The 24,258-nt window shown below is 34.7% G+C and overlaps 2 protein-coding genes across 3 annotated transcripts; one reads left to right on the forward strand and one right to left on the reverse strand.

Moving 5' to 3' along the window:
• Positions 1 to 2,273: 2,273 nt before the first annotated feature.
• On the forward strand, positions 2,274 to 14,178 carry LOC107855892 (protein STRUBBELIG-RECEPTOR FAMILY 6). 2 transcript variants are annotated; one of them, XM_016700903.2, is made up of 16 exons: positions 2,274 to 2,877; positions 8,600 to 8,732; positions 8,832 to 8,903; positions 8,986 to 9,051; positions 9,131 to 9,202; positions 9,294 to 9,365; positions 9,740 to 9,811; positions 9,891 to 9,956; positions 10,065 to 10,124; positions 10,222 to 10,532; positions 11,169 to 11,455; positions 11,687 to 11,952; positions 12,675 to 12,807; positions 13,331 to 13,467; positions 13,599 to 13,755; positions 13,899 to 14,178. In XM_016700903.2, the coding sequence occupies exons 1-16, from the start codon at positions 2,796 to 2,798 to the stop codon at positions 14,004 to 14,006; spliced, it is 2,094 nt and encodes a 697-aa protein (XP_016556389.1). In that variant the 5' UTR covers positions 2,274 to 2,795; the 3' UTR covers positions 14,007 to 14,178. The 2 variants fall into 2 exon arrangements, with proteins under 2 accessions (XP_016556389.1, XP_047269641.1); XM_047413685.1 differs by having other exon boundaries at positions 2,276 to 2,877; positions 8,583 to 8,732.
• A 653-nt stretch (positions 14,179 to 14,831) lies between these two features.
• On the reverse strand, positions 14,832 to 21,422 carry LOC107855846 (26S proteasome regulatory subunit 7 homolog A). Its single transcript, XM_016700852.2, has 10 exons — positions 21,025 to 21,422; positions 19,106 to 19,187; positions 18,887 to 18,978; positions 18,728 to 18,805; positions 18,172 to 18,233; positions 17,499 to 17,643; positions 17,151 to 17,369; positions 16,894 to 17,075; positions 16,536 to 16,711; positions 14,832 to 15,149 (listed from the first exon to the last, which is right to left on the reverse strand). Exons 1-10 carry the CDS (start codon positions 21,118 to 21,120, stop codon positions 14,992 to 14,994), a joined length of 1,290 nt encoding a protein of 429 aa, XP_016556338.1. The 5' UTR covers positions 21,121 to 21,422; the 3' UTR covers positions 14,832 to 14,991.
• Positions 21,423 to 24,258: the final 2,836 nt, after the last annotated feature.

Genomic DNA, 24,258 nt, shown 5'->3' on the forward strand with positions numbered 1-24,258 from the left:
TGACACAATATTGACGCAATATTGTGTCAAAGATATTGATGATATATCATTTCGTATAGGTTCACAATGCGACATAATATTTTGAGATCTCATCACTTCATTATTTTCAGGTACATGAACCTCTCATAAGGTTTCATGAAGTGTTATGTCGTAGGCTCTTCAAGAGCACATTTCCTTCTTATTATGATTATTTGCTCCTTATTTTTTAAGGACTATTTTCTTTGGAACCGATCAGTCTACCACGCTTCACGCATGCATAAACTTTGTCCTTTAGGAACACAAAATAAGAGCACTTACGCTTAATATGAGATGTTTTCAGCATTTGACTTGAATTATCTTTTGGATGAGGAAATGGTGATAATTCCTAACATATTCATAGCGCTTATAATCTCCCCCTTATGTTAGGAAAACTAACATACATCCTCTATTTCTTTGAGGAATCCATCTTTGTGCTTTATGGTATATTCATTAATCGTATACCGCACATCAAAATTATTAGATGGAACAATTGATTCCCGACCTTGAACCAATTGAAAGGAAAGAAATAATCATAATTTATTGGTCTAATACATACAAATGCTATTGCAATATATCATATTTTAGACCAATACATGAAGTTTTGTTCTCATTAATAATGGTTTAGCTATTTATCGAAGGCATTCAATGCCAAACCATCATCATCAAGATAATTTTCTTGATTGCACAATTTGAAAATTATGTTCTTAACTCAAATTTATTGAGCAAACAACTTTATGAATGTTAAACTGCAGGTTGACAATGAATGTACATGTGATCATCTTATTGATGCATCTTTTCAACATATCACATGATAGATGAACGGGCCCTTATTCACCTTTTATACTTTTCAGATTTTAAGAGATCTAATCCCAATATTAGTTGGTCCAACCAACTTATCATGAGAACAAACGACATAAACAATTATTGAAGAACTTCTTAGTTCTTCAATACATGCACATCTTCAAGATGTCACAATCGTTCATATCAATTTATGAACTTTTATTCTAGTAAACTCCAAGTTTACAATGACATGTACTTTTTCTTTAGTAAATTTCAGATTTACTATTACATAAATAAATTTCAGATTTACTTCTTCAGAAGTAGATTTCAAAATTATTCAACCTCTTTCGAAGGTGAGTTGTGATACAATCACAATCAAGTACACGCTTGCATTAATAAGTTTCTCATTCCCTAGGAATGGAATATAATCGTGCCTTAAGCCTATCAAATTATGATAGCTTATAACCTCTTTCAAGATTTTGCTACTTCAGAAGCAAATCGAGGCATACATATGATGTAGAGAATTTTTCTCTAACACATCTTATAATCATATAATTGTGTGAAAATATCATCACCTTTGATGATCATTATTATATTCGTGCATTCAATCACTTGTCTTCTTTCAGACATATTATGCACTGCTACCACATACACCTCAAGAATGAAGTAAGTAGTCATATTTCAGACTTATCATATATTGCTACCACATTCACTTCATGGAATGGAGCATATTCAATGGGTCGAATTTCATGACTTTTCACCCAATACCCATTATTTTGCCTTAGCTATCACAATATCATTAATATGATGTATTGAGATTCAAACTCAATATTTTATCCATATAAATGCGTCTTAGGCATAAATCGATGGGACTTTAACCCAAATATTATCATCCTTTTTTATAATATTGTTCTTGAGGAATGAATTTAAAACATAAATGGTTCCAAACCAATTATTTTTTCTCAAATCCAACAATAATTATATCGTTAATAGAAAAATACAAATAACATAAGGAATTACTTATCTTGACCTTTAGATTTATAATCTCACCTTATTTGGCAGAGTCTCGTGCTGATAACGTGTTATAAAACAAGAAAGAATAAAGAAGAAGAGTAGAGAGAATAGAGGGAGTGATTCTTATTTCTTCTCTTGAAAGAGATCATAAGATTGTAAATATAATGAACAAAACCCCTCTATTTATAGGAAAAATTTACTTCTAATCTGAGTAAAAGACGAAATTTACTTCTAATCTGAGTAAAAGACGGATGCTTTAAATCCTAATAGATATCAAAGTAGATCTTGATAGGCATTCACTATAATGTAAATACATTTATAACAATAATAATAATTTAGTCAAATTATTTAGTGGGCCGATGGGTGTAAGTAGTTTAAAAGTTTGAATTCCGAACTAAACCCGTGACTCCCTCCCTCCCTCACATTTCTTTCTTGCCCTTTTTTACCTATCATTCCTTCTTCCCTTCTCCACAACGCCAACTTTACCATGCAATTGCTCCAACTTGATCAACGTTAAACTATTAACTACACATTTTGCTTTGCATTATATTTAATTAATTTCCAATTTCCTCCATTAACCCAAATCTACAGTCAGTTTTACTGACGATATACATTAATTTGTATTCCTTGATCACATGCATGCATGTAGAACATATAAACGTGTGAAAAAATTTAAGAAATTTATTGAGGAATAGTCAACAATTTTTGTTCTTTCTGGATGACCTCATTTCCACTCTAATGATGTCATTCTATTATATGATTTATTAATTTCATTCTCCTATTATTAAGAGGATTACTCTTTTTCATTTTTTTTTTATGAAAAGTGAAGGGGTGACAATTAATCCTTGTTGTTTCGGATCTCATAAGTGGATTTAACAATTCAAATTGTTGGCTCCATCCGCCTTTGCGCCAAGCTGAAAATTCGAATTAATTGCTGATATTCAAATATTGGGTTTCATGTTGTGGTTCTGAGGGGGGTGAGCATGGTGAAAATGGTGGCCCTATTACTCTTCGTCATTTTACTCAGCCACAGCTTCGCCAATGCCGATACAGATTCTTCTGACGGTCAGTTTTTATTTCTTCCATCTCAAGTTATATGATATATTTTTATTGATATATAAACATTTAATGACACTTTCCACTTCTTTCTTTGCTCTTTTAATTTACCTTAAGATAGTTTTTAAACATTGCAAAATTTCTTTTATCCATTTTTCCCCACCCGTGTCTGGCACTTTCTTCGTTCCAAAATTCTTGTAGCAATTAGAGGCAAACGATACGAACTTTGATCAATATTGTACGATATATTTTTTCTCATCATATGAATATGAGAAAAATTGAAATTATAGTACTTTCTGTCTAATTTTTGACAATCTAAAATTTTAATTCTAAAATATTAAATTAATCCAATCTAATTTTGCTTTAAAAATTAATCAAGTTGACTATCAAGAAATGAAATGTGACAACTATTTGGAACAGAGGGAGTATCGGCTTTTGAGACGCCCGATTAATCCGGATTCCGTGCCACGGAAGGGGTGGGGAAGCCTCCCTACTAAATTATTTTTCCATTTCAGGACTCAAACTGGAGTTCTTTAATTAAAATGAAAGAATTTTATTCATCCTAGCACAATTCAACTTAGAACTACTTTTATGGACAAACACAAACATCTCTTTTATTAGCAGTTGCATTGCGATTTGCGATGCGTCTTCTCTTTATATGTTGGTTAGTTAATAAAATTGAATTGCTAGCAAGATTGCTAATTTTCACTGAAAAGCCTGTCCATAATCCCAAGAGTTCACATAACAGGATTAAAACTTGTGGTTCTAAACAAGCCATGACATTTTTGTGCAAATACAAATTTAAATTTTATCCTTATTGTGAGGATTCAGATAGAATAAGCAAACCACAAGTAAAAGAAAACAAAAACAACACACAGATTTACGTGAAAACCCTTGCGGGAAAGACCACGAGCAGAGGCAGAGGAGGTTTCACTATAATGGAAAGAGAGACCACGGGCAGAGGCAGAGGAGGTTTCACTATAATGGAAAGAGAGTACAATGTGGAGAAGCTGAATTTTCTGAATAATAAAATAACCAACTAAATCGTACTTATACATTACGTGCGTACAAATAGGTCCTAGGCCCAAAAACATAAAGGTCCATCAACCAAAATTCAGGTCACAACTCTAACAATCTCCACCTTGACACGAATTCTAATTCAGAACTCAAATCCATTTCAAGACAAACTCTCCACCTTTTCCACAAAAGCCCCTAAGGGCACATTTAACAGCTAACACTAACCAAGTCCAAGCAATGCTCAAACTAGGCACTTGGTAGTGTCTTGGTCATCATATCAACGGGATTATCATGAGTACCAATCTTGCTCACCACGAGCAATAATTTCACGCACAAAATGATACCGAACATCGATGTGCTTTGTCCTCTCGTGAAACATCTGATCTTTTGTAAGGAAGATAGCACTCTGACTATCGTAAAAGACCTTGGTAATCTGTAAGTCTTTTCTAAGTTCACCAAACAGACCCTTCAACCAAATAACTTCCTTGAAAGCCTCTGTACTAGTCATGTACTCTGCCTCAATAGTTGACAAAGCAACCGTAGTCTGTAAGGTAGCTTTCTAACTAATAGCACAACCACCAATGGTGAAAGCATAGCCTGTAAGGGACCTCCTTTTATCACGATCTCCTGCAAAATCAGAATCAACATACCCAATTACTCCATCTCTATTTCACCCAAACTGCAAACAAACATCAGCAGATCCATGCAAGTATCTGAAAATCCACTGAATTGTTTTTCAATGTTCTTTGCCAGGATTTGCCATGTATCTGCTAAGTACACTGACGGCATAAGATGAATCTGGTCGGGAACACACCATCGCATACATAAGAGACCAACAGCACTAGAGTATGGAACTCGAGACATATAGTCACGCTCATCATCTGTTGTTGGAGATAAAGTGGTCGAGAGTTTGAAGTGAGCTGCCAATAGAGTTCTTACAGGTTTGGCAATGAGCTGCTGATGGAGTACTTATAGGTTTGGCATTTTACGTATTGAACCTGTGAAGTACTTTCTCAATATACCTTTTCTGACTCAAATATAACTTTCACTTTTCTTTATCCCGCATAATTTCCATGCCAAGGATCTTCTTTGCTGCTCCTAGATTCTTCATCTCAAACTCCTTACTGAGCTAGGCTTTGACTTTTATTATCTCTTTCATATCCTTTGTTGCAATCAACATATCATCAACATACAAGAGAAGATACACGAATGAACCATCACTTACCTCCTTGAAGTAAACACAACTATCATAGCTTCTCCTCTGAAACATATGAGAGGTCATAAAAGAGTCAAACCTCTTGTACATTTGCCTAGGCAACTGCTTTTAGCCATAAAGAGACTTTTTCAACAAGCATACATAGTCCTCCTTTCTTGAGATGACAAAACCCTCTGGTTGCTGCATATAGATGTCCTCCTCAAGTTCTTCATGTAAGAATGCAGTTTTGACATCCAACTGGTCAAGCTCAAGATAAAGTATGGCCACAATACCAAGCAATGCTCGAATCGAACTATGTTTTACAACTGGAGAAAACACATCTGTGAAGTCAATACCTGAAACCTGACTGTAACCTTTAGCAACTAGTCTTGCTTTGTACCTAGCATCTTCAACTCCTGATGTTCCTTCTTTCTTTTTAAACACCCACTTGCAACGGACAGCTTTCTTATATTTAGGCAATCTCACCAAATCCCATGTGTCATTCTTATAAAGTGATTCTATCTCCCCCAACATAGCAATCATCCATCGGTCGGAATCATCACAACTAACTGCCTCTGAGTAAGAAGAAGGATCTTCACCGGAATCAATACCTTTTGCTACACTCAATGCATAAGCAACCAAATCAGCTTCAGCATACTTCTGAGGAGGTCTAATATCTCTTCTATACCTATCTTTATCAATAGAATATTATGGCGTCACTGGTGGTAAAGAAGAAATAGTACCACTCTATATCTCCGGGATAGACTGAGAAGTAGGCACTAGTGTAGACTCTGCTCCAATCTGTAATTCAACATGGGTGCTTGACTTTTGCTGATTCATGTCACTAAGCTCGTCTGGGGGAGAAACACTAGATTCGGAGGGAGCTCGAAGCATGGCAGTTTCATCAAATACAACATCTCTGCTAATTATAACCTTTCTACTTTCTGAATACCAAAGCTTATAACCTTTAACACCAGGCTTATAACCCATAAATAAGCACTTGACAGATCTAGGCTCCAACTTTCTATTATCAACATGAGCATACGCAGTGCATCCAAATATCCTCAAATCAGAATAACTAGCAGGAGTACCAAACCATACATCTTGTGGAGTCATTTTATCAATCGCGACTGAGGGAGAGCAGTAAATAAGACGGCAAGTTGAGGAGGTAGCTTCATCCCAAAAAGACTTGGGTAAACCAGCATTAGAGAGCATACAACGCACCTTCTCCATTATAGTCTTATTCATTCATTCGGCCACACCATTCTACTGCGGAGTATGACGAATTGTCAAGTGCCTCACAATTCCTGCTGACTTGCACAAAGCATTAAATTCATTAGAACATAACTCTAAACCATTATCGGTCCGAAGGCATTTTACCTGCTTCCCTGTTTGTTTTTCAATCATAGTCTTCCACTCCTTGAAAGTAGGCAACACATCATTCTTTTGCTTCAGAAAGAACACCAAACTTTTCTGGAATAGTCATCAATAATAGTCAACAAGTAATTAGCGCCTCCTCTAGAAGGTACTCTAACCCCAGAGATCAGAATGAATGTAATCAAGTGTGCCCTTAGTTGAGTGGATGCCTTTAGTGAATCTGACTCTCTTCTGCTTCTCGAAAACATAATGCTCACAGAACTCCAATTTGGTAATACTCTGCCGATCAAGAAGTCCTCTCCTGCTTAGTTCAGCCATCCCATTTTCACTCATATGCACCAAGCGCATATGCCAAAGTTTAGCAATGTCACTTTCTGATAGAGAGGAGGTAGAAACGGTTGCATCACCTGTAACAGTAGAGCCTTGCAGAACATACAAATTTGCAGACTTTCTTTGTCCCTTCATCATAACAAGAGCACCTTTAGTAACCTTCAGGACTCCACTTTCACCAGTGTACCTATAACCGTTCGAATAAAGGGTACTCAAGGAAATAAGATTTCTCTTCAAGTCTGGGACATACCGCACATCACCAAGTGTCCTCACAACCCCATCAAACATCTTGACCCTTATTGTTCCAATATCAGCTATCTTACAAGGTATGTTATTTTCCATCAGCACAGCACCTTTAGAGACTATTTCATATGTTTTAAATCAATCCTGACTACAACACATATGAAATGTGCAAACTGAATCAAGAATCCAATCCTCACAGGGTTTGGAGTTACCATCAAAAACTACCAAGAGTGCTCCATCACTACTGCCATCTTCAATAAAACTGGCTTCATCGGACTTCTCTGGTTGGTTTCCCTTCTGTTTTGGAGCTTCTATTTTCTCTCTATTTTGTAACTTCCAACACTCGGATTTGATATGGCCCTTCTTCTTGCAGTAATTATAGGTTTTATTTTTATTTCTAGATTTCAACCTATTTCTGTCATCACTCCCAAAATTCCTCTCACGAGTCCTTCCTCCTCGAACAATGAGACCATCTTCTTGAGTTACCAACCCATTCACAAGATGCTTCATTTTCTCTTTAGAGAACAATGCATCATAGACTTCATCAATCGTCAGGGTATCACGACTATATAAAATCGTATCCCTAAAGGTCATGTATGATGTAGGCAGCGAACACAACAAAGTCAACCCTAAATCTTCCTCATCGTACTTAACCTCCAGAGTCTCTAATCAGAGACGATTTCTTTAAAGACAGATAGGTGATCTTCCAAAGACGTACCCTCAGACATACGATGGGAATAAAGTCGTTGTTTGAGATGCAACTTACTTGTTAGGTTTTTCGCCAAGCATAAAGATTCCAGTTTCAACCACAACGCAGCGGCAGTGGTTTTCTTCAAAACATCCTGTAGAATCTGATTGGATAAACGAAGATGGATCTGAGATAAAGCCTTCCGATCCTTATGTTGTTTGTCCTCGTTCGTCCACAATGAGGGCATCTTATCAAACCCTAATAGAGCATCGTCCAAATCCATCTGCGTGAGCATAGCCCGCATCTTAACCTGTCATAACGAAAATCTGGTGTTGCGATCCAATAGCGGAATATCATACTTCATGGTTGCCATCCCCGAGAAAACAATTAACCAAGCTCTGATACCAGTTTGTTAGGATTCGGACAGAATAAGCAAACCACAAGTAAAAAAAATAAGAACACACACAGATTTACGTGGAAACCCTTACGGGAAAGACCACGGGTAGAGGCAAGGGAGGTTTCACTATAATGGAAAGAGAGTACAATGTGGAGAAGGCTGAATTTTCTGAATAATTAAATAACCCACTAAATTGCACTTGTATATTACGTGCGTACAAATAGGTCCTAAGCCCAAAAACATAAAAGGTTCATCAACCAAAATTCGGGTCACAACTCTAACAGTTATTTTCGAAATATAACAATGCAACATTCCTTTTGGAACAAACTAAATAGTTTGAACTGTTAAAAGGTAATTCTTTTCGAGCTGTTCTTAATCTCTGTGTGAGTGTGACTGTTTGTGTTTTTATATTCTCAATGAAAGACGAACTAGAATGAAGCTGAAAATTGAAATAATTTTGTTAAAAGGAGACTATGATTTTCAGCTTCTGCCCTGAGAGTGATGTACAGTTCTCTAAATTCACCGGGGCAGCTTACGAAGTGGAGTTCATCAGATGGTGATCCTTGTGGAGAATCCTGGAAAGGCATAACTTGCTCAGGCAATAGAGTAACTGAAATGTATATGTTTTTTCACTTAGCCAATCATTTTTTAATATGCAATTAGTTAATTGATTTGGCAAACGCTGATTTTCAGTTTTCATTTACATTTTCCTTCAGCCAGATATCTGGTCTAGGACTCTCTGGATCAATGGGATACCAATTAACGAGTCTAACATCCCTGATCAACCTGTAAGATGATCAATGGCTTCAATTACTATTTCCTTATTTGTTTCATTATTTGTATTTTATCCTAAAATGTTGTAATTTTCAGCGACATAAGCAATAATAATCTCGGAAACCAGATACCTTACCAGCTTCCTCCAAATGTGCAGAGACTGTATGTGTTATTTCTGTGTGTGTGTGTGTTTTTAACTTTATAAATATATAGCATTCTAAGAACTTGCTTTGTAATGCAGTAACCTTGCTGGTAATGGTTTTACCGGTGGCATACCTTATTCCGTTTCACAAATTACTTCCCTTCAATACTTGTAAGTGAATTTTTAAAATTTAAATTTACCTGTATAGTATCATTTGGCTCATTGTGCTGATTTTCTCTCGTTTTTACGTGCCTGATTGTAGAAATGTCAGTCATAATCAGATTCAAGGAGAACTGAGCGAAATTTTTGGATCACTTTCTTCTCTCAACACATTGTAAGGCCTTGTCTCCATTTCACCCTTTTATTGTGCAAACTGGTATTACCCCGTTGTGATTGAGACTTTCGACATATCATGTGCTCTTCTCGGTAGATTAATAGAACATCCCTTCAGTTATCATGTGAATTCTTGCCACCAAGTGAAAGATCTAGCGCTATGCTTTTAAATTTTGGCATTTTATAGATAACGATGGGAAGGGATTTTATCCTTGACCTGATGCATGGTAAGTGTCGTGCAGGATTGCCACTAAACTTCATAGTACCATCAATATTTATCAGCCTTTGACGTGCATCTTTTCTTATTCTTGGTTGATTCCGTTTATGTTATATCCCATGTTGCTTACTTTTGATTGTTTACATTTTATGCTTCAGGGATATCTCTCTCAATTCAATGACTGGTAAACTTCCGCAAAGCTTCAAGTCACTGACTAGCATGAAGAAAATGTAAGAACAGTATCTTCTGATTCTTTGTTGTACTATAGTGGTCCGGTGTCATTAAACTTTCTTGTATTGTGCTGTGAAGATACCTTCAGAACAACCAGTTTACTGGAAATGTTGATGTCCTCGCCAATCTTCCACTTGACGATCTGTGAGTTATGCACATCTTTGTGTTGTGTGTGTGAATGTTATCTCTAAATGTTCCATTTCTAGGTTTCAGTTACTATATTGTTTGTAATGCTGATTCCTTTATGCTTAGGAACATTGAAAACAATCAGTTTACTGGTGAGATTCCTGAGAAGCTAAAAGGGATAATGCAGTGAGTCTTTCAGCTGGCAAATTATTGTTCATACATGAAAATTCATTATAGAAAATAACTTTCTAATGCAATTCCGAATTTGTGATACAATTTATAGGAAATCTAATAGCAACACTAAGAGCTCAGGGCCTGCGCCTCCATCTCCACCTGGTGCACCCCCTGCGAAAAAGTCCACTCAAAGTCACAAATCTGGAGGCAATAGCAGCCCTTCTAGTGGTAAAGATGGCAGTCATAATGGTGAGAAATCTGGAATAAGCAGTGGACGCGTTGCAGGCATAGTGATATCACTTTCAGTGGTTGGAGCAGTTGCAGTAATCTTCATTGTCAAGAAAAGACGCAGAAAGTCCTCAACAGACATAGAAAAACTTGACGTTGAGCCATTTGTTCTCCAGTCACAGAAAGTACAAGGTATATAATTTTATGACGTCTTCTTTTGGTCAGTTTGAGAGAAAATAGCTGGTCACTTTCACTCTTACTTTCTTCAATATCTCAACGTTTTGTCCGCATGTAATCAATCTAATCTTACTTATCTTGGCTGTTAATATGGAAAATGAGATTTGTTGCTGGACTGTAGCCTTTAAATGGCTCATAAATCATTAATGTCGGCTTGCAAGGGATTTTCAATCATAAAAAGGAGAATTAGAATATCAAGGGCGCTCAGTAAATCTTTTGGCGAGTTAGAAACTCAGCGCCCTTGATATGCCTTTTTTTTCCTGGATAAGAAAATAAATTCTTAAAATGCAGCTATCGAGCTCATCGTGAATTTTGGAAAATTAAGTGTTCCATTTGAACTCTCTGTCTTCCATATGATGTTCAAGTGAGCATGTCTATAATGATGAATTCTCTTTCCCTTTTGTAGTTTCGTTTGTAACTTGGTCTTGCATATTTCTTAAGCCTTACATCAATTGGTTTAAGTTCTGTATTGTCATTTGATCAGAAATCCAGCTTACGTTTTCCCTTCTTTAATTACTTGTAATATTGTTTTCAATCTTGTGCTAGTTTTGAAACCTGTATTTTCTATTCATCAATCTATTTCGGCTGCAGATGTGAAACTCAGCCAAACTTCATCCGCAACAAGCATGGACGCTACTGAAACTCCCACAGCAGTGACTCTAAAACCTCCACCTATTAATCATCATAAATCCGTTAGTGGAGATGACCTTTCAGCAAAACTCATTATTCTGCAGAAGAAAACTCGTACAACTGAAACAAAAGCTGTGCAATATTCAATTGCAGATGTACAAATGGCTACTGATAGCTTCAGCGTTGAAAACCTTATTGGTGATGGATCCATTGGGAGTGTATATCGGGCTCATTTTGGCAATGGCAAAGTAATATCTCTTTCTCATGGATACCATAAAAGAAAAAGAATCATTCTTAACTATTTGAATTCTTCATGACAAAGTCTTTTGACTGATGCAAATGTAACTAATGGTTCTACAAGAAAAAGATATGTCACTTCTGTTTGTTGTTTTAACTATTTCATGTAGCAGCTAACGTTCAGTTTGCTCATGTAAGTGATTCTGATCGTTTAAATTCCCACTTTATTTGAAATATTGTAGGTTCTCACTGTCAAGAAACTTTATTCATCTGAGCTCCGGAATCCTGAAGATTTTCTCAAGATGGTTCCTGACATATCCCAGCTGGACCATCCAAATGTAACGGAACTGGTTGGTTATTGTTCAGAAGATGGGCAGCACTTGCTGGTTCATGAATTCCACGAAAATGGTTCTCTGCATGATTTCCTACATAAGATGGATGACGATAACACGCGACTAACATGGGATACAAGAGTCAAGATTGCACTTGGCACAGCAAAAGCACTCGAGTGAGTTTCATAATATACAAATTACCTTCATTGAACATCACATAATGCTAATGCAACTTGGAGCAAACTTTTGTTTGCTTAATTTCTCTTTTTTTTTATGGTTATCTTACCTAATCTATAATAGATAGATCTTCTAGTATTTGATCCTTCATTATTTTTGGAGGAGGAACAAATTGATGTTGTGAAAGTAAATCGAGCGCCTCTCGAGTTATGATTTGTTTTCTTAAAAATCAAGAAATCTCAGAGAGCCAACGACGTATGGTTAGAAATTCAGTGAATAATAGGTTTGCTCCTCTACCTTTCTCCACTTAAATATCAAGCTTTTGTACAGGGACTGATCCAGGATTTTCACTCAGGGATTCGAAAATTAAAGATGTAAAAAATAATGCAGCCCCTAAGAACCACTGAGCTAACCTTTTGCATATTGTTCAAAGGATCCAAAATCTCTGTGTACATTAACACATAAAGTCTACCCTAAATATACAGTGTAATTTTGTTGTCAAGAGTGTTCGGATGAACACCCTCTCGCCCCTCTAGACCGACCCTGCTTCTACGGTACTAGGTTCGAATACAAAAAGGAATAATTTGAAGTTCTTGACATAGATGTGTTTCCACTAGACAGCTAAGCAGAGCTTCACAATAAATTTTCTATTTGTGATTTCCATTTCTCCAATTTTGACTAGCAGGTTTTGTTCAATAGCTAATTCAGGCATCCTTTGCAGGTACCTACATGAAGCTTGTTCTCCATCTTTAGTTCATAAAAATATCAAATCTGAAAATATTTTACTTGATGCTGATCTCAATCCTCATCTATCAGACAGTGGGTTGGCAAACCTTATGGCTGATGTAGATCAGGTAATGCTTTGTGTTTTGCCTTCCTCTAAAGTGTTCTGTGGGATTGTTTTGAAAAATGTTATCATGCATATGCAACTCAGTTTCACATTAGACAAAATAGGCATAACTAAAGTAATATATCAGGGAGTCAATTTAATGTTTTAGATGAATGTCATGGTGAAGTGAAGAAAAATTATAAGAGACCATAAAGCAAAATGCGAGTAAATTTCACCGATGATCATTCGGCTTCATGTACATGACATAAAAGTCACTTTTCTATTTTTTGTTACATAAAAGTCGTTAAACTTAAAGGTTATCACATAGAAATTACTTTTCTACTTTATATCACATAAAAGTCATCAACTTTAAAGTGCCTCACACAAATATCATTTTTTTAGTTTTTTGGCAACATAAAGTCATCCAATTTTGCTGAGTTTTTATCTTTTGCATTGGAAATATGGCAAATCACTTCAAACTAGCTAGTTAGCTCAACATCAGTATTTTCTGAATGGCTTCAACTGGGATTTTTTTTGTCTCCCTATAGGGATTGAACCATAATATAGAATCTGGATATGGCGCACCCGAGGCTGCAATATCTGGAAAATGTACTACCAAGAGTGATGTATACAGCTTTGGAGTTGTTATGTTGGAACTTTTCTCTGGACGAAAACCTTTCGATCGGTAAGTTTATTATATTTAAGCACCAATATATGATTATATTTCAAACCTAAGTCTGTTGGAAACAAAGAAAAAGAGATTTTAGACAACTTTTTATTATTATAATAAAATGTGTGTGGTCTTCTCATACTCAGCTCAAGACCAAGATCTGAACAGTCTTTAGTTAGATGGGCTACCCCTCAGCTCCATGATATTGATGCCTTGGAAAAGATGGTCGATCCATCGCTCACTGGACTCTACTCTATAAAATCTTTGTCCCGGTTTGCTGATGTTATTGCTCTCTGTGTTCAGGTATACTCCCTCTGTTTTTTAATTTACTTGAATCAATTTAACTTCAAATCATTAATCTGATATATGCCATGTATTCAATTTACAACAACGTTAACACTCCCTTAGACCACGCTCACTAGCTCAATGTTTGTGTATGTTGTCAGCCTGAGCCTGAGTTCCGGCCACCTATGTCTGAAGTGGTTCAAGCATTAGTCAGACTAGTGCAACGAGCAAACATGAGCAAGAGGTTACACAGTGATGATCAGGACTGAATGGACGAAGAGATGTTCAGGACCTGCTGACTTGTTCAACAAATAGTTCTCGTAAACTGTTTGATGTTTATGGAGACCCAGAATATCTTTTTCTGTAGAGTGTATTCAATTAAATACCATATGCACAATATATATATTGTCTGATCTGCTATTCATACACAAATTCTCTCTATTTACGCAGAACCTTATTACCACATATATGAATGTATACCATCGTTTGTACTATGTTCCCTGATATTGTTAGCTACGGGAGACCAGTTGACATATAAACGACTTCGATTGACAGTTGAGATATAAACGGATTTGGGTTGATAATATGACAAAAATTACAGTTTCACATTTGCATATCGAATGACATTTGAGAAAGACTCTTTTAAGTGTGTGTTATTTATACTCAACAAACCAAGCAGTTCTGCACCTGTACTATTACCTTCTGGCAAAGGTTCATTCATTAATTGGTTTGAGAGGGAGAGGGGGGGACTCCGGCTAATTGATGTCGGGAGGCAGTGATCTATGATATTTAACAATTTATAACACCACTAAGAACGCGTGTGAAACTTCATATTGGTTAACACCCGGGAAAATAGTGCTGCTTGCAAAATTGAAGACAAGCAGAAGATAGAAGAAGGCAGGTTAGGACACAAACACTACTTAATGTTAGAACGATACAACAGCCCTACTTTGCCAATAAGATGCCTCCCTTGACAAACAAAAGCACCGACATCAGGCATTTCAATGCAGAAGTCGGTCCTGCATCTTTCTTGGCAACAATCAGAAGCACCGAGAGATAAATAAACATGTAATAAAATCTTAGCGGACAGCATAAATCATCAAATTGAGCACACAGGATAACTAAATGGCAAATATAGCAATCTCAACATAATCATCAAATTGAGTACAAAGGATAACTGAAGGGCAAATATAGCAATGTCACTCCATTCCTGCCAACGCTTGATTGTTTGTACCAAAAAAAACGTAGTCCAAATTAATTGTAGACCATGTACTTTGGTGTTGCACTGAATTTCTGATATCCTTTAATGACCTTATTCACGGCATCTAAAAAGTCTTTCTCTGTAACAGTCTTCCTCCTTGCTCGAATAGCATACATTCCAGCCTCCGTGCACACACTTCTTATGTCGGCTCCTGGAATAAATAAAAACAATGAAAAGGTCAAAATACATCTCATTACTACAATATTTGGAAAATTTAAGCGATTCATATGAGTGAAATTATACTTGTCCAAAAATAAATGTAAGTGAACGTATCAGTTATCACTTCTCTTTACACGAAAGTTAACCTTCTCTAGACCTCCATATTTGCCACCATCACTTCATCATATTGTTGAAATGCCATAAAGTCAGCAAAAGCAGCTAAACTTATTCACTCTTCAAGACAACCAACTTAATTGAAGTATCCTCTTCTTCCAAACTTCTCCTCAGGGTGATGCTACCTTAACTTTGGGTTTAACGAGTCAATGGACAAGCTCAAGGAGATCCCATTTCGTAAATACTCACCCTAAATTACTGTTGATATAAACCCATCCAACATTGTGGATACCAAACCAAGTAATCTAAGTTCTCCCATCACATTATATATGTAAAACAGCATAACAGCATAATCAGTGTCCCACAAAGTGGGATCTGGGGACAGTAGTGTACCCCTACATCAGATCCTCGGCTCAAGGACACCACATTATGTATGTAAACCCCAATATTCATTTCAACAGCACAATTCAAGATTACATTAATAGACTACCTTAGAACAGATCCGAGTTTTTTTTTTGTTAAATTTGTACATGTTCAAGTTCTGTCAAGAAACAAAAAAGTCCGCGACATGGAACAAAAGTAAAGTTGGATTCACAATGTAACAAGAAAATTTGGAATGAGAATAATGATGGGCGCCTTCACTGTCATGCTATGCACAGGATACAAGCCCATATACCCAAGCAACTCCTGATTGAGACTACCAAAGGACAATACTCATTACTCCTTCCTCTCATTTTGACTCGGCACAACAATTAAGATGTATATTGTGCAGTGTTCAACAAGGAAACTTGTGGAAGCTGCAAGTTACTGTTATACTTCTCAAGAATGGGAAAAAAAGCAAAGTTACACTTGAAGAGAATGGCACATCTTAAATTTGAATTCTGCTTATACTTGTTGTAGTAGTAAACAAAATTTAAAGTTGTTGAACTATGTTTGGTAAATAAAACATCAGGGTTAGAATTTAAATTCTCGGAACTTGAGAAATCATTTAGAATTGAATAATTTCTGAAATGCGTAGAAATTTTTGAGAGATTCAAAAGCTAAAAAGAAAATTGAGTCCGGACATGATAGATCTTCCCTTTCTAGAAAATTATTATATGTTTTGGGCAGACTTAAAAGGGAGGGCATTATAATTAGGAGGAAAAACTCTTTCATAGAACGCCATGCACAAGTTAGATATCAAATAAGAAATTGATGTTTAATATGCAACTTCTGGAGCAATATACATGAGTCATTCTATTATATGTCAATGCATAGAGATTACCTGTAGAGTTTGGACAGAGACGCGCCAAAAGTTCAAATCGGATATCACGCTCACAATTCATTGTCCGTGTATGAATCTTAAATATCTGGGTCCTACTCTCTAGATCAGGTAGACCAAACTCAACTTTGCGATCCAAACGTCCAGGACGTAGCAATGCTGGATCAAGTGTATCAGGCCTGCAAACAAATACAAAATGCATTACAGCAGTTAGCCACAAAAAACAATAGTCATGGATAAGACCCGGTTTGACGCACTCAGTTATCATGCTGCAAATAAATCATGCAAAGGTGTCCCCGCAACCACAACCCACAAGAGGCATTACTGGGACGAAAAGCTAAAACAAAGAGAGAACACTAACCTATTAGTGGCCATGAGAACCTTAATATTTCCCCGAGCATCAAATCCATCAAGTTGGTTCACAATTTCAAGCATGGTGCGCTGCACCTCATTGTCTCCACCTACACCATCATCAAATCTTGCACCTCCAATAGCATCTACTTCATCGAAAAAGACAATGCATGCCTTCTTAGAGCGCGCCATCTGCCATACCAAAAATAGTCAGCAATCAAACTACAACAACTTGCTAAAAAAGTTGCCAACGCGGTTACTTCTGACCTGGAACAGTTCACGAACCATCCTAGCTCCCTCACCAACATATTTCTGAACAAGCTCACTGCCAATAACACGAATAAAGCATGCATCTGTTCGATTTGCCACTGCTCTAGCAAGCAGTGTTTTCCCAGTACCAGGAGGCCCGTAGCAGAGAACACCCTTTGGGGGATCAATTCCAAGTTTAACAAACTTCTCTGGGTGAAGCATGGGCAACTCAACAACCTGTAGTTAAAAGCAAAATTTCATTAAGCAGGCAAATATATCAATCAACTTTGCAGATGTAAAAAGATGTAAATGCCAGGAAACAGAGTCAGAAAGATGACAAATAGCATAATATACAATCATCAATACCTCTCGCATCTTTTCGATTTGTTCCTTGCATCCGCCAACATCATTATATGTCACATCAGGCTTTTCCTCAACGGTCATCATGGTAACACTAGGATCAATTTTGGGAGGCAATGGAATTTGAATCTGATATTTATTCCGATCAACACTGCAACAACAGCAATATGGTCAAAGAGACTCTGACAAGATTGGGTAAAGCAAGCTTTGGCTAGTGCAGTACTGTCATATACAGAACCAGATCCCACTAAAGTTTTGCTGTTCCAGCTATAAAGCGTGAGAATATCCAACACTAGGTATCCCCAATACTAAAAGAAAACTAGGGAATGCAATTCCATCCACAAGGATTTTCACGCTCAATATTGTAATAAAGAGCAAATGTCAAGCTTTGAGACCAACAGTAAGCAAAAGGGGCACATTTTATCAGATTAGGTAATTCCACCAATCAAATGAGATAACATGCCTATTATGCCATAAGTGCTTCTTCAGCCACCATCAAGAAGATGAGTACTGGTGATTAAGTGAAGAACTGGAGTGGAATTGAGCAGGCGCATGAAGCAAATGTACCAGTCAATCATCCTACCACTTCAGAAGTTCTTTTCTTTTCGGGATGTATGTGTGTATTGAGAGAGAGAGAGAGAGAGAGAGAGAGAGAGAGAGAGAGAGAGAGAGTATCTACCCGACTCGCATGCCTTCTTCTATATCAGTTGGTGAAACTTTGTCACCTAATCCAACAACAAACTGCAGGTATAAAATGAGCATAGTCAAAAGAGGTGATCAGAAACCTTTCATTAAAGAGTGAATCCAACAATGTTGCGCAAACTTCTGTGATAGCTAAAACGCACACCCAACCCAAAGAAAAAGAGTAAAGCCTTTCACGCTAAACATAATAACTTTGAAAACATCACTTATTAAAGTAACATTGGAAGAGTCCAGTTTATAATATCAGTATATTTTCTTAGAAGACGGATTGGAAAAATTAATTTATTTTTTTACTACTTAATGATAAGTGATAACAAGATTTTCACGTGTTTAAATTGAACCTCAAAATTGTCAACCTTCAAACCTTCTTATGTCTTGTTAAGAAAAGCACTCCATAAGTTATAGCTCAGGTTTAGATTCTGAATCTCCAGTTTAACAGTAAACCTGGCTTCTTCCAGATACCCATACATTTCACCAATAGAGGTGTTGTTAGAAGCTCGAACTAAACCCAATACTATGCATATGATGCATACCTTTGCAATTTGCTTGACGTTTATGACGTATTTTGCATCCTCAGTGTTGGGGCTAATTATCTTTGTACATCTGGCAACCTGCTCCAAAAGAATTCAATTGAAGCTTCAATATACCTGAGTAATAAAAGAGCAACGGATCTGTATTTCCATGAAACACACCTGAAGAGGTTGCTCCTCCTGCATCATCTGTTTATCAGAAACCAGATCCCATTGACTTGGAGCAGCTAACCCAGTGTCAGACTCCTTAATACCTATAGTAAATTAATAAGATGTAGTTTATGAGAATGTGCAACAAAGAAACACAAGGCTCAACGAAAACAAATAGAAGTCCCTTTGCAAAATTAAATACAAAATCAACAAGAGACATAACAAACATACCGCATAAATCATTTATCTTTTTGGCCATTTCCTTGATTTCCTTTTCAGCTTTCTTTATGCTGGTCGAATAAGGTCCCAGGCCCTGCAAAAATCATTAGATATTGTTGACAGGTAATGAGAATAATTTATAGATTGTGAACTTCCACTGAGCCAGCACTACAAAATATAATTACAAAATCAGCTGTCTCCAATCATATATTGCATTTCATCCTAAGTTACTCGGACTCTTCAAATATGTCTATGGGTGCGTGTCGGATCCTCCAAAACTAGTGTATTTTTGAAGGATCCGACACGGGTGCGGCAACATTTTTGGAGAGTCCGAGCAACTTAGATTTCATCAACATCATGTACTTCATGTGGAAGGGTCATATCGCACCAAAAAGCTAGCAAGGAAACAGCTAAGATAAAGTCTTAGTATGTTCCTCCTTTTACTTGATAGTTCTTCATATTTTTTTCAAGCCATACAGTCCACCATGTGGCATGAGGTATGATGTTCATGTAGTTAGTTGGGGAGAATATGTATTGGTTTTTTCATTCCTAAGAGTGAATGGAGAGCTTGAATTTATTTATTTTTAAAATCAATTATAAGCCACAAAATACAAACTAGAAAGCACAAAAGAAGAGCAAAAAGAGCAATGAAACATAAGTAATAAAATTGATCCTCTCAGACCATAAAAAGTTATAGTTTATGCTATGAGCAGCTCTCATCACGGGTCTCATAAGTGATTCAACAGTTCCATGGCTGCATACACAGTCAAGCTCAAAGGCTTGTTAGAAAGGTGGCAAGGGAGGACACCAAGGCCCCTATATTGATACTCCAAACATAACTTTAGAGGCTGTTACTAGAGGGTTGGAGCTACACCCATAGGAAAAATTATTTCCCACTAAGGCATGCACCTTGATTGACTTTATTTCTCCCATTGAATCCGGCTTATTTCCGATTATTTCATTATCCATAGGTCTATACTCACAAAACCAATTCACTTGAGTGAGAACAAGTTGCATTTAAGTAGGTTGAAGCTAAGCTCTTGTTTATAAAGACGAGAAGGGAAACATGTTCAATGTCATTTGATTGAATACAACAACACACCCAGTATAGTTCAGCAAAGTGGGGTCTTGGGAGGGTAGAGTGTACGCGACATTTTCCGAAAAGACACTCGCTTCAAGGAAAGAAAAGTCAAAAGCAAGTTCAGAGAAGATATAACAGAAGTACAAGAAATTGCATATACTAACAAAAACAGAAGATAGTAACAGGACACTGACTGCAATAAAATAGTATGGTAGTTGAAGTACAAGAAAGTAGAAACACAGGTCAAAACAGAAACTCGAAGGACAAGAAACTACAGAAGCAATATTACTACTAGTATAAACGAACAGCAACACAAGTCACTGCTACCTAGCCTTCTATCCTAATCCATGTCCTCCACAACCTCCTATTCTAAGGTCATGCCGATAAGTGAAAACTCCTCTCTGTCTTTTCTAGTCGCCTCCCCCAATAATTCTTCGGCCTACCTCTACCTCTCTTAACACCATCCAATAGACTCTTTGGTAAACTGAAACTCCTCTATGTCTTGTCCAATCACCTCTCCCCAATACTTCTTCGGTCTACATCCATAGCCAACCTCCGTGCTGGTGCATCAGTACATCTCCAATCAAATGTCATGTCATCTGACCTAATAACGGATACAATAGCTTCGACCATAATGAACAAGGAGAGATGCTGCTAGCTGCTAGCTACACGCATCCACACCAAAAAAAAAACCTCCACCTAAATCCTAATAAACCTAAATCACTACCTTCAAAAGTTCTACCGTTGTCGTAATTCCGAATTCAAAATAACATAACAAAAAAACAATATCAAAAAAGTAAATAATTTTGCAATTAGGGTTAAAAATAAGGTTGAAGAAAAGGAAATATACATAAGTCTTGAGTAGAGCAATATCATCTTCATCGAGTGGCGGAGGATTCTTCTCGTCCTTGATCTCATCTTCGATATCTGCTGCTGGCGGTGCCATCGATTTCAGATGCGTTTGTTCCTTCCTTGTTCCAACAAAAATGATTTTTGTATTTCTTGAGAAACAAGCATAAAAAAGGTATCAGCCTAATGAGATCTTATGGGACGGATATATCCAACCAATTGGATTGAAGGCCCAACATATTCTTAAATTGTCCTTTCACCTTCTTTCGGCCCAATTGATAGTGTTAAAAGGAGTTATTTATTGTTATTTACGAGAATAAGCGGGTAGTCTTGAACTTTTAATTATATTTATAGGGTTATATTGGGTGTAATTTCCTGGATTGAAACGGAAAGCGCAAAAGCACAAATAACTACTTTTAGGATCATATTTAAAGAAGGTAAAATTCATAAATAGCATATTTAAGGTCATACTATGAGATTATCAGTCAAGTTTCATAATTACTTAAACTAGCAACTTGTATTTTGTATTTGAAAAAATTGTTGCTATAAAAATACATATACAAATCATTTTACTGTCTATATTTAACTCAACTCCATATTTAACTCAAATCAATGGAGTTAAATGTGGTATAATTAGCCATGAATTAAATGTGGAGATTCTTTTTTCATTAAAACCTCTTAATTAACATGATTTTCGTTATTTGTTACCAACTAAAATCAAAATTCAAATTTCAATTTCACATCATCGTTTTCATCCCCAAAAAATCAAAATCAAATTCAACTAAAACTTCTTTTGTTCAATATCTTCGAAAATTCAAATTAAACCATTACTTTTGTTGAAGGTATTTAATCGTAATATTATTTTCTTATATGAATTTCATTAGTTGTTTGAAATCGATCAAAATTTTTTCGTTCTGAATTTTTTTTTTGAACCATTACTGTTATTTCGTTCAAATTTTTTTGAACCATTACTGATGTTTCGTTCAAATATAGTGATCAAAATCGATTTTTTGTTAAATTATTTTTGAATATTTTGAGTCATTAACGATTTTTCGTTAGAGTGATCAAAATCAATTTTCGGTTCCGTTGTACAATTTAACAATTTATTTTGTTAAATTATTTTTGAATATTTTGTAAATGAATTTCGAAAAAAAAGTAATGCAACAGTAAATTGAACTAATCGAACAATATAGTGCTTAAAATCGATTTTTCAAGCTGCTCAAACTAAATTTTTTTTCTTTTTCACTTCTCTTTTTTTGTTTTTCTATTTTTGTTTTTTTTATTTTTCACTTTTTTATCTCTAATTTTTATTTTGAAAATACAAATATGTATATCACATACACATATTCAAAAAAACATACAAAATACATAGCCATATAGATCTGGATATGCATTTACAGTACAAAACATACATATGTATCTACATATACAGATCTGGATATGCATTTATAGTACAAAACATACATATGTATCTGCATATGTATTTACAAAAATACACATCTCGCTCATATGTATATCTATAATCTATAATCTATCTATCTCTTTCTCTATTATATTAAAAGTGTGAAACCCTTATAATTAGCATTTATCCTTTTTACCCTTCATTAAAAGCCTCCTCTTTAAATAAAATCGTCTTTTCCCCTTTCATGATATTAAATATTAATTTAAATTGCTAAATCCTATATTACATAGTTATTTACATTACAAAGTCTTATATTACAAAGTCTTATTCTATTTCAAGTAGGTAACTATGAAGTCCAAAAATATCATAAATTGCAAAATTCTATATTACATAGTTATTTACATTACAAAATCTTATTCTATTTCAAGTAGGTAACTATGACGTCCAAAACTACCATCAATTACAAAGTATTTTGCAAAGCCCTATATTAAATATTGGTCAAAGTCATCGACAGACACTCAAACTTATTGCGAAAATTCACTTAGGCCCCTAAACTAAGGGCTGTTCCTATCAGACCCCCAAACCCCCCGAATTTTGTTCCAATTGAGCATTCTTTTCCCTATCAGCAAAAAGGTCAAAGTGTGTGTTGCACACGCGTGATGACGTGGCAAAACGAGCTAATTGGAAACTGACACGTGGTATTGTGGGTCTGATAATTATTAAAAATTAATTATAATTTTTTTAAAAAAAGTATATAAAAATGGCATTGAGAAAATTATTAAAAAATAATTCTAAAATTATATAAAAAATAAAAATAAAAAATTGATTATTTTATAAAAAATATAATTTTTTTAAAATGAAATAAATTATTAAAAAATTATTTTTATAAAAAATTAATTATTAAATAAAATGTAAAAAAAAAATTAAAAATTTTTATAAAATTTTTTTAAAAATGAAAATAAAAAATGGCATTGAGAATATAAATTATGAAAAAATAATTATAAAATTATTTTAAAAATAAAAATTTAAAACTGATGGTTTTAAAAAAAATTATAAAATTTTTTAAAAAATAAAATAAATTATTAAAAAAATATTTTTAAAATAAAAAATTAATTATTAAAAAAATTATAAAACTTTTTCAAAGGAAAATAAAAAATGGCATTGAGGATCCAAATTATTAAAAAATAATTCTGAAATTATTTAACAAAATAAAAATAAAAAACTGATTATTTTTAAAAAATTATAAAAAAAATGAAATGAAATAAATTATTAAAAAATTATTTATTTTAAAAAAAATTATAAATTTTTCTAAAAAATGAAAATAAAAAATAACATTGAGGATATATATTATGAAAAAATAATTATAAAATTATTTAAAAAATAAAAATAAAAACTGTTTATTTAAAAAAATATAAAAAATTTTAAAAAATGAAATAAATTATTAAAAAAAATTAAAAATAAATTATTAAAAATAATCATAAAACTTTTTAAAATGAAAATAAAAAATGGCATTGAGGATACAAATTATGAAAAAATAATTACAAAATTATTTGAAAAAAAAAAGTGATTATTTAAAAAATTATAAAAAGTTTTAAAAAATGAAATAAATTATTAATTTTTTTTAATAAAAAAATAGTTATTAAAAAAAATTATAAATTTTTTTAGAAAAATGAAAATAAAAAATGGCATTGAGGATATAAATTATGAAAAAATAATTATAAAATTATTTGAAAAATAAAAAATGATTATTTAAAAAAATTATAAAAGTTTTTAAAAAAATGAAATAAATTATGAAAAAATTATTTTTAAAATTAAAAATTAATTATTAAAAAA

Source organism: Capsicum annuum, chromosome 6, assembly GCF_002878395.1.
Source record: "Capsicum annuum cultivar UCD-10X-F1 chromosome 6, UCD10Xv1.1, whole genome shotgun sequence".
NCBI lineage: Eukaryota > Viridiplantae > Streptophyta > Magnoliopsida > Solanales > Solanaceae > Capsicum > Capsicum annuum.

What these genes read in the sequence shown, in the direction of transcription:
- LOC107855892 (XM_016700903.2), top strand. Translation starts at nt 2,796, where the DNA reads ATGGTGAAAATGGTGGCCCTATTACTCTTCGTCATTTTACTCAGCCAC. An exon ending in ATTACTTCCCTTCAATACTT is followed by an intron (nt 9,203 to 9,293) that starts GTAAGTGAATTT and finishes GCCTGATTGTAG; the next exon opens with AAATGTCAGTCATAATCAGA. An exon ending in CTCATTTTGGCAATGGCAAA is followed by an intron (nt 11,456 to 11,686) that starts GTAATATCTCTT and finishes GAAATATTGTAG; the next exon opens with GTTCTCACTGTCAAGAAACT.
- LOC107855846 (XM_016700852.2), bottom strand. Translation starts at nt 21,120, where the DNA reads ATGGCACCGCCAGCAGCAGATATCGAAGATGAGATCAAGGACGAGAAG. An exon ending in AGGAGGAGCAACCTCTTCAG is followed by an intron (nt 18,806 to 18,886) that starts GTGTGTTTCATG and finishes CTTTTGGAGCAG; the next exon opens with GTTGCCAGATGTACAAAGAT. An exon ending in TCTCTGTCCAAACTCTACAG is followed by an intron (nt 15,150 to 16,535) that starts GTAATCTCTATG and finishes TATTTATTCCAG; the next exon opens with GAGCCGACATAAGAAGTGTG.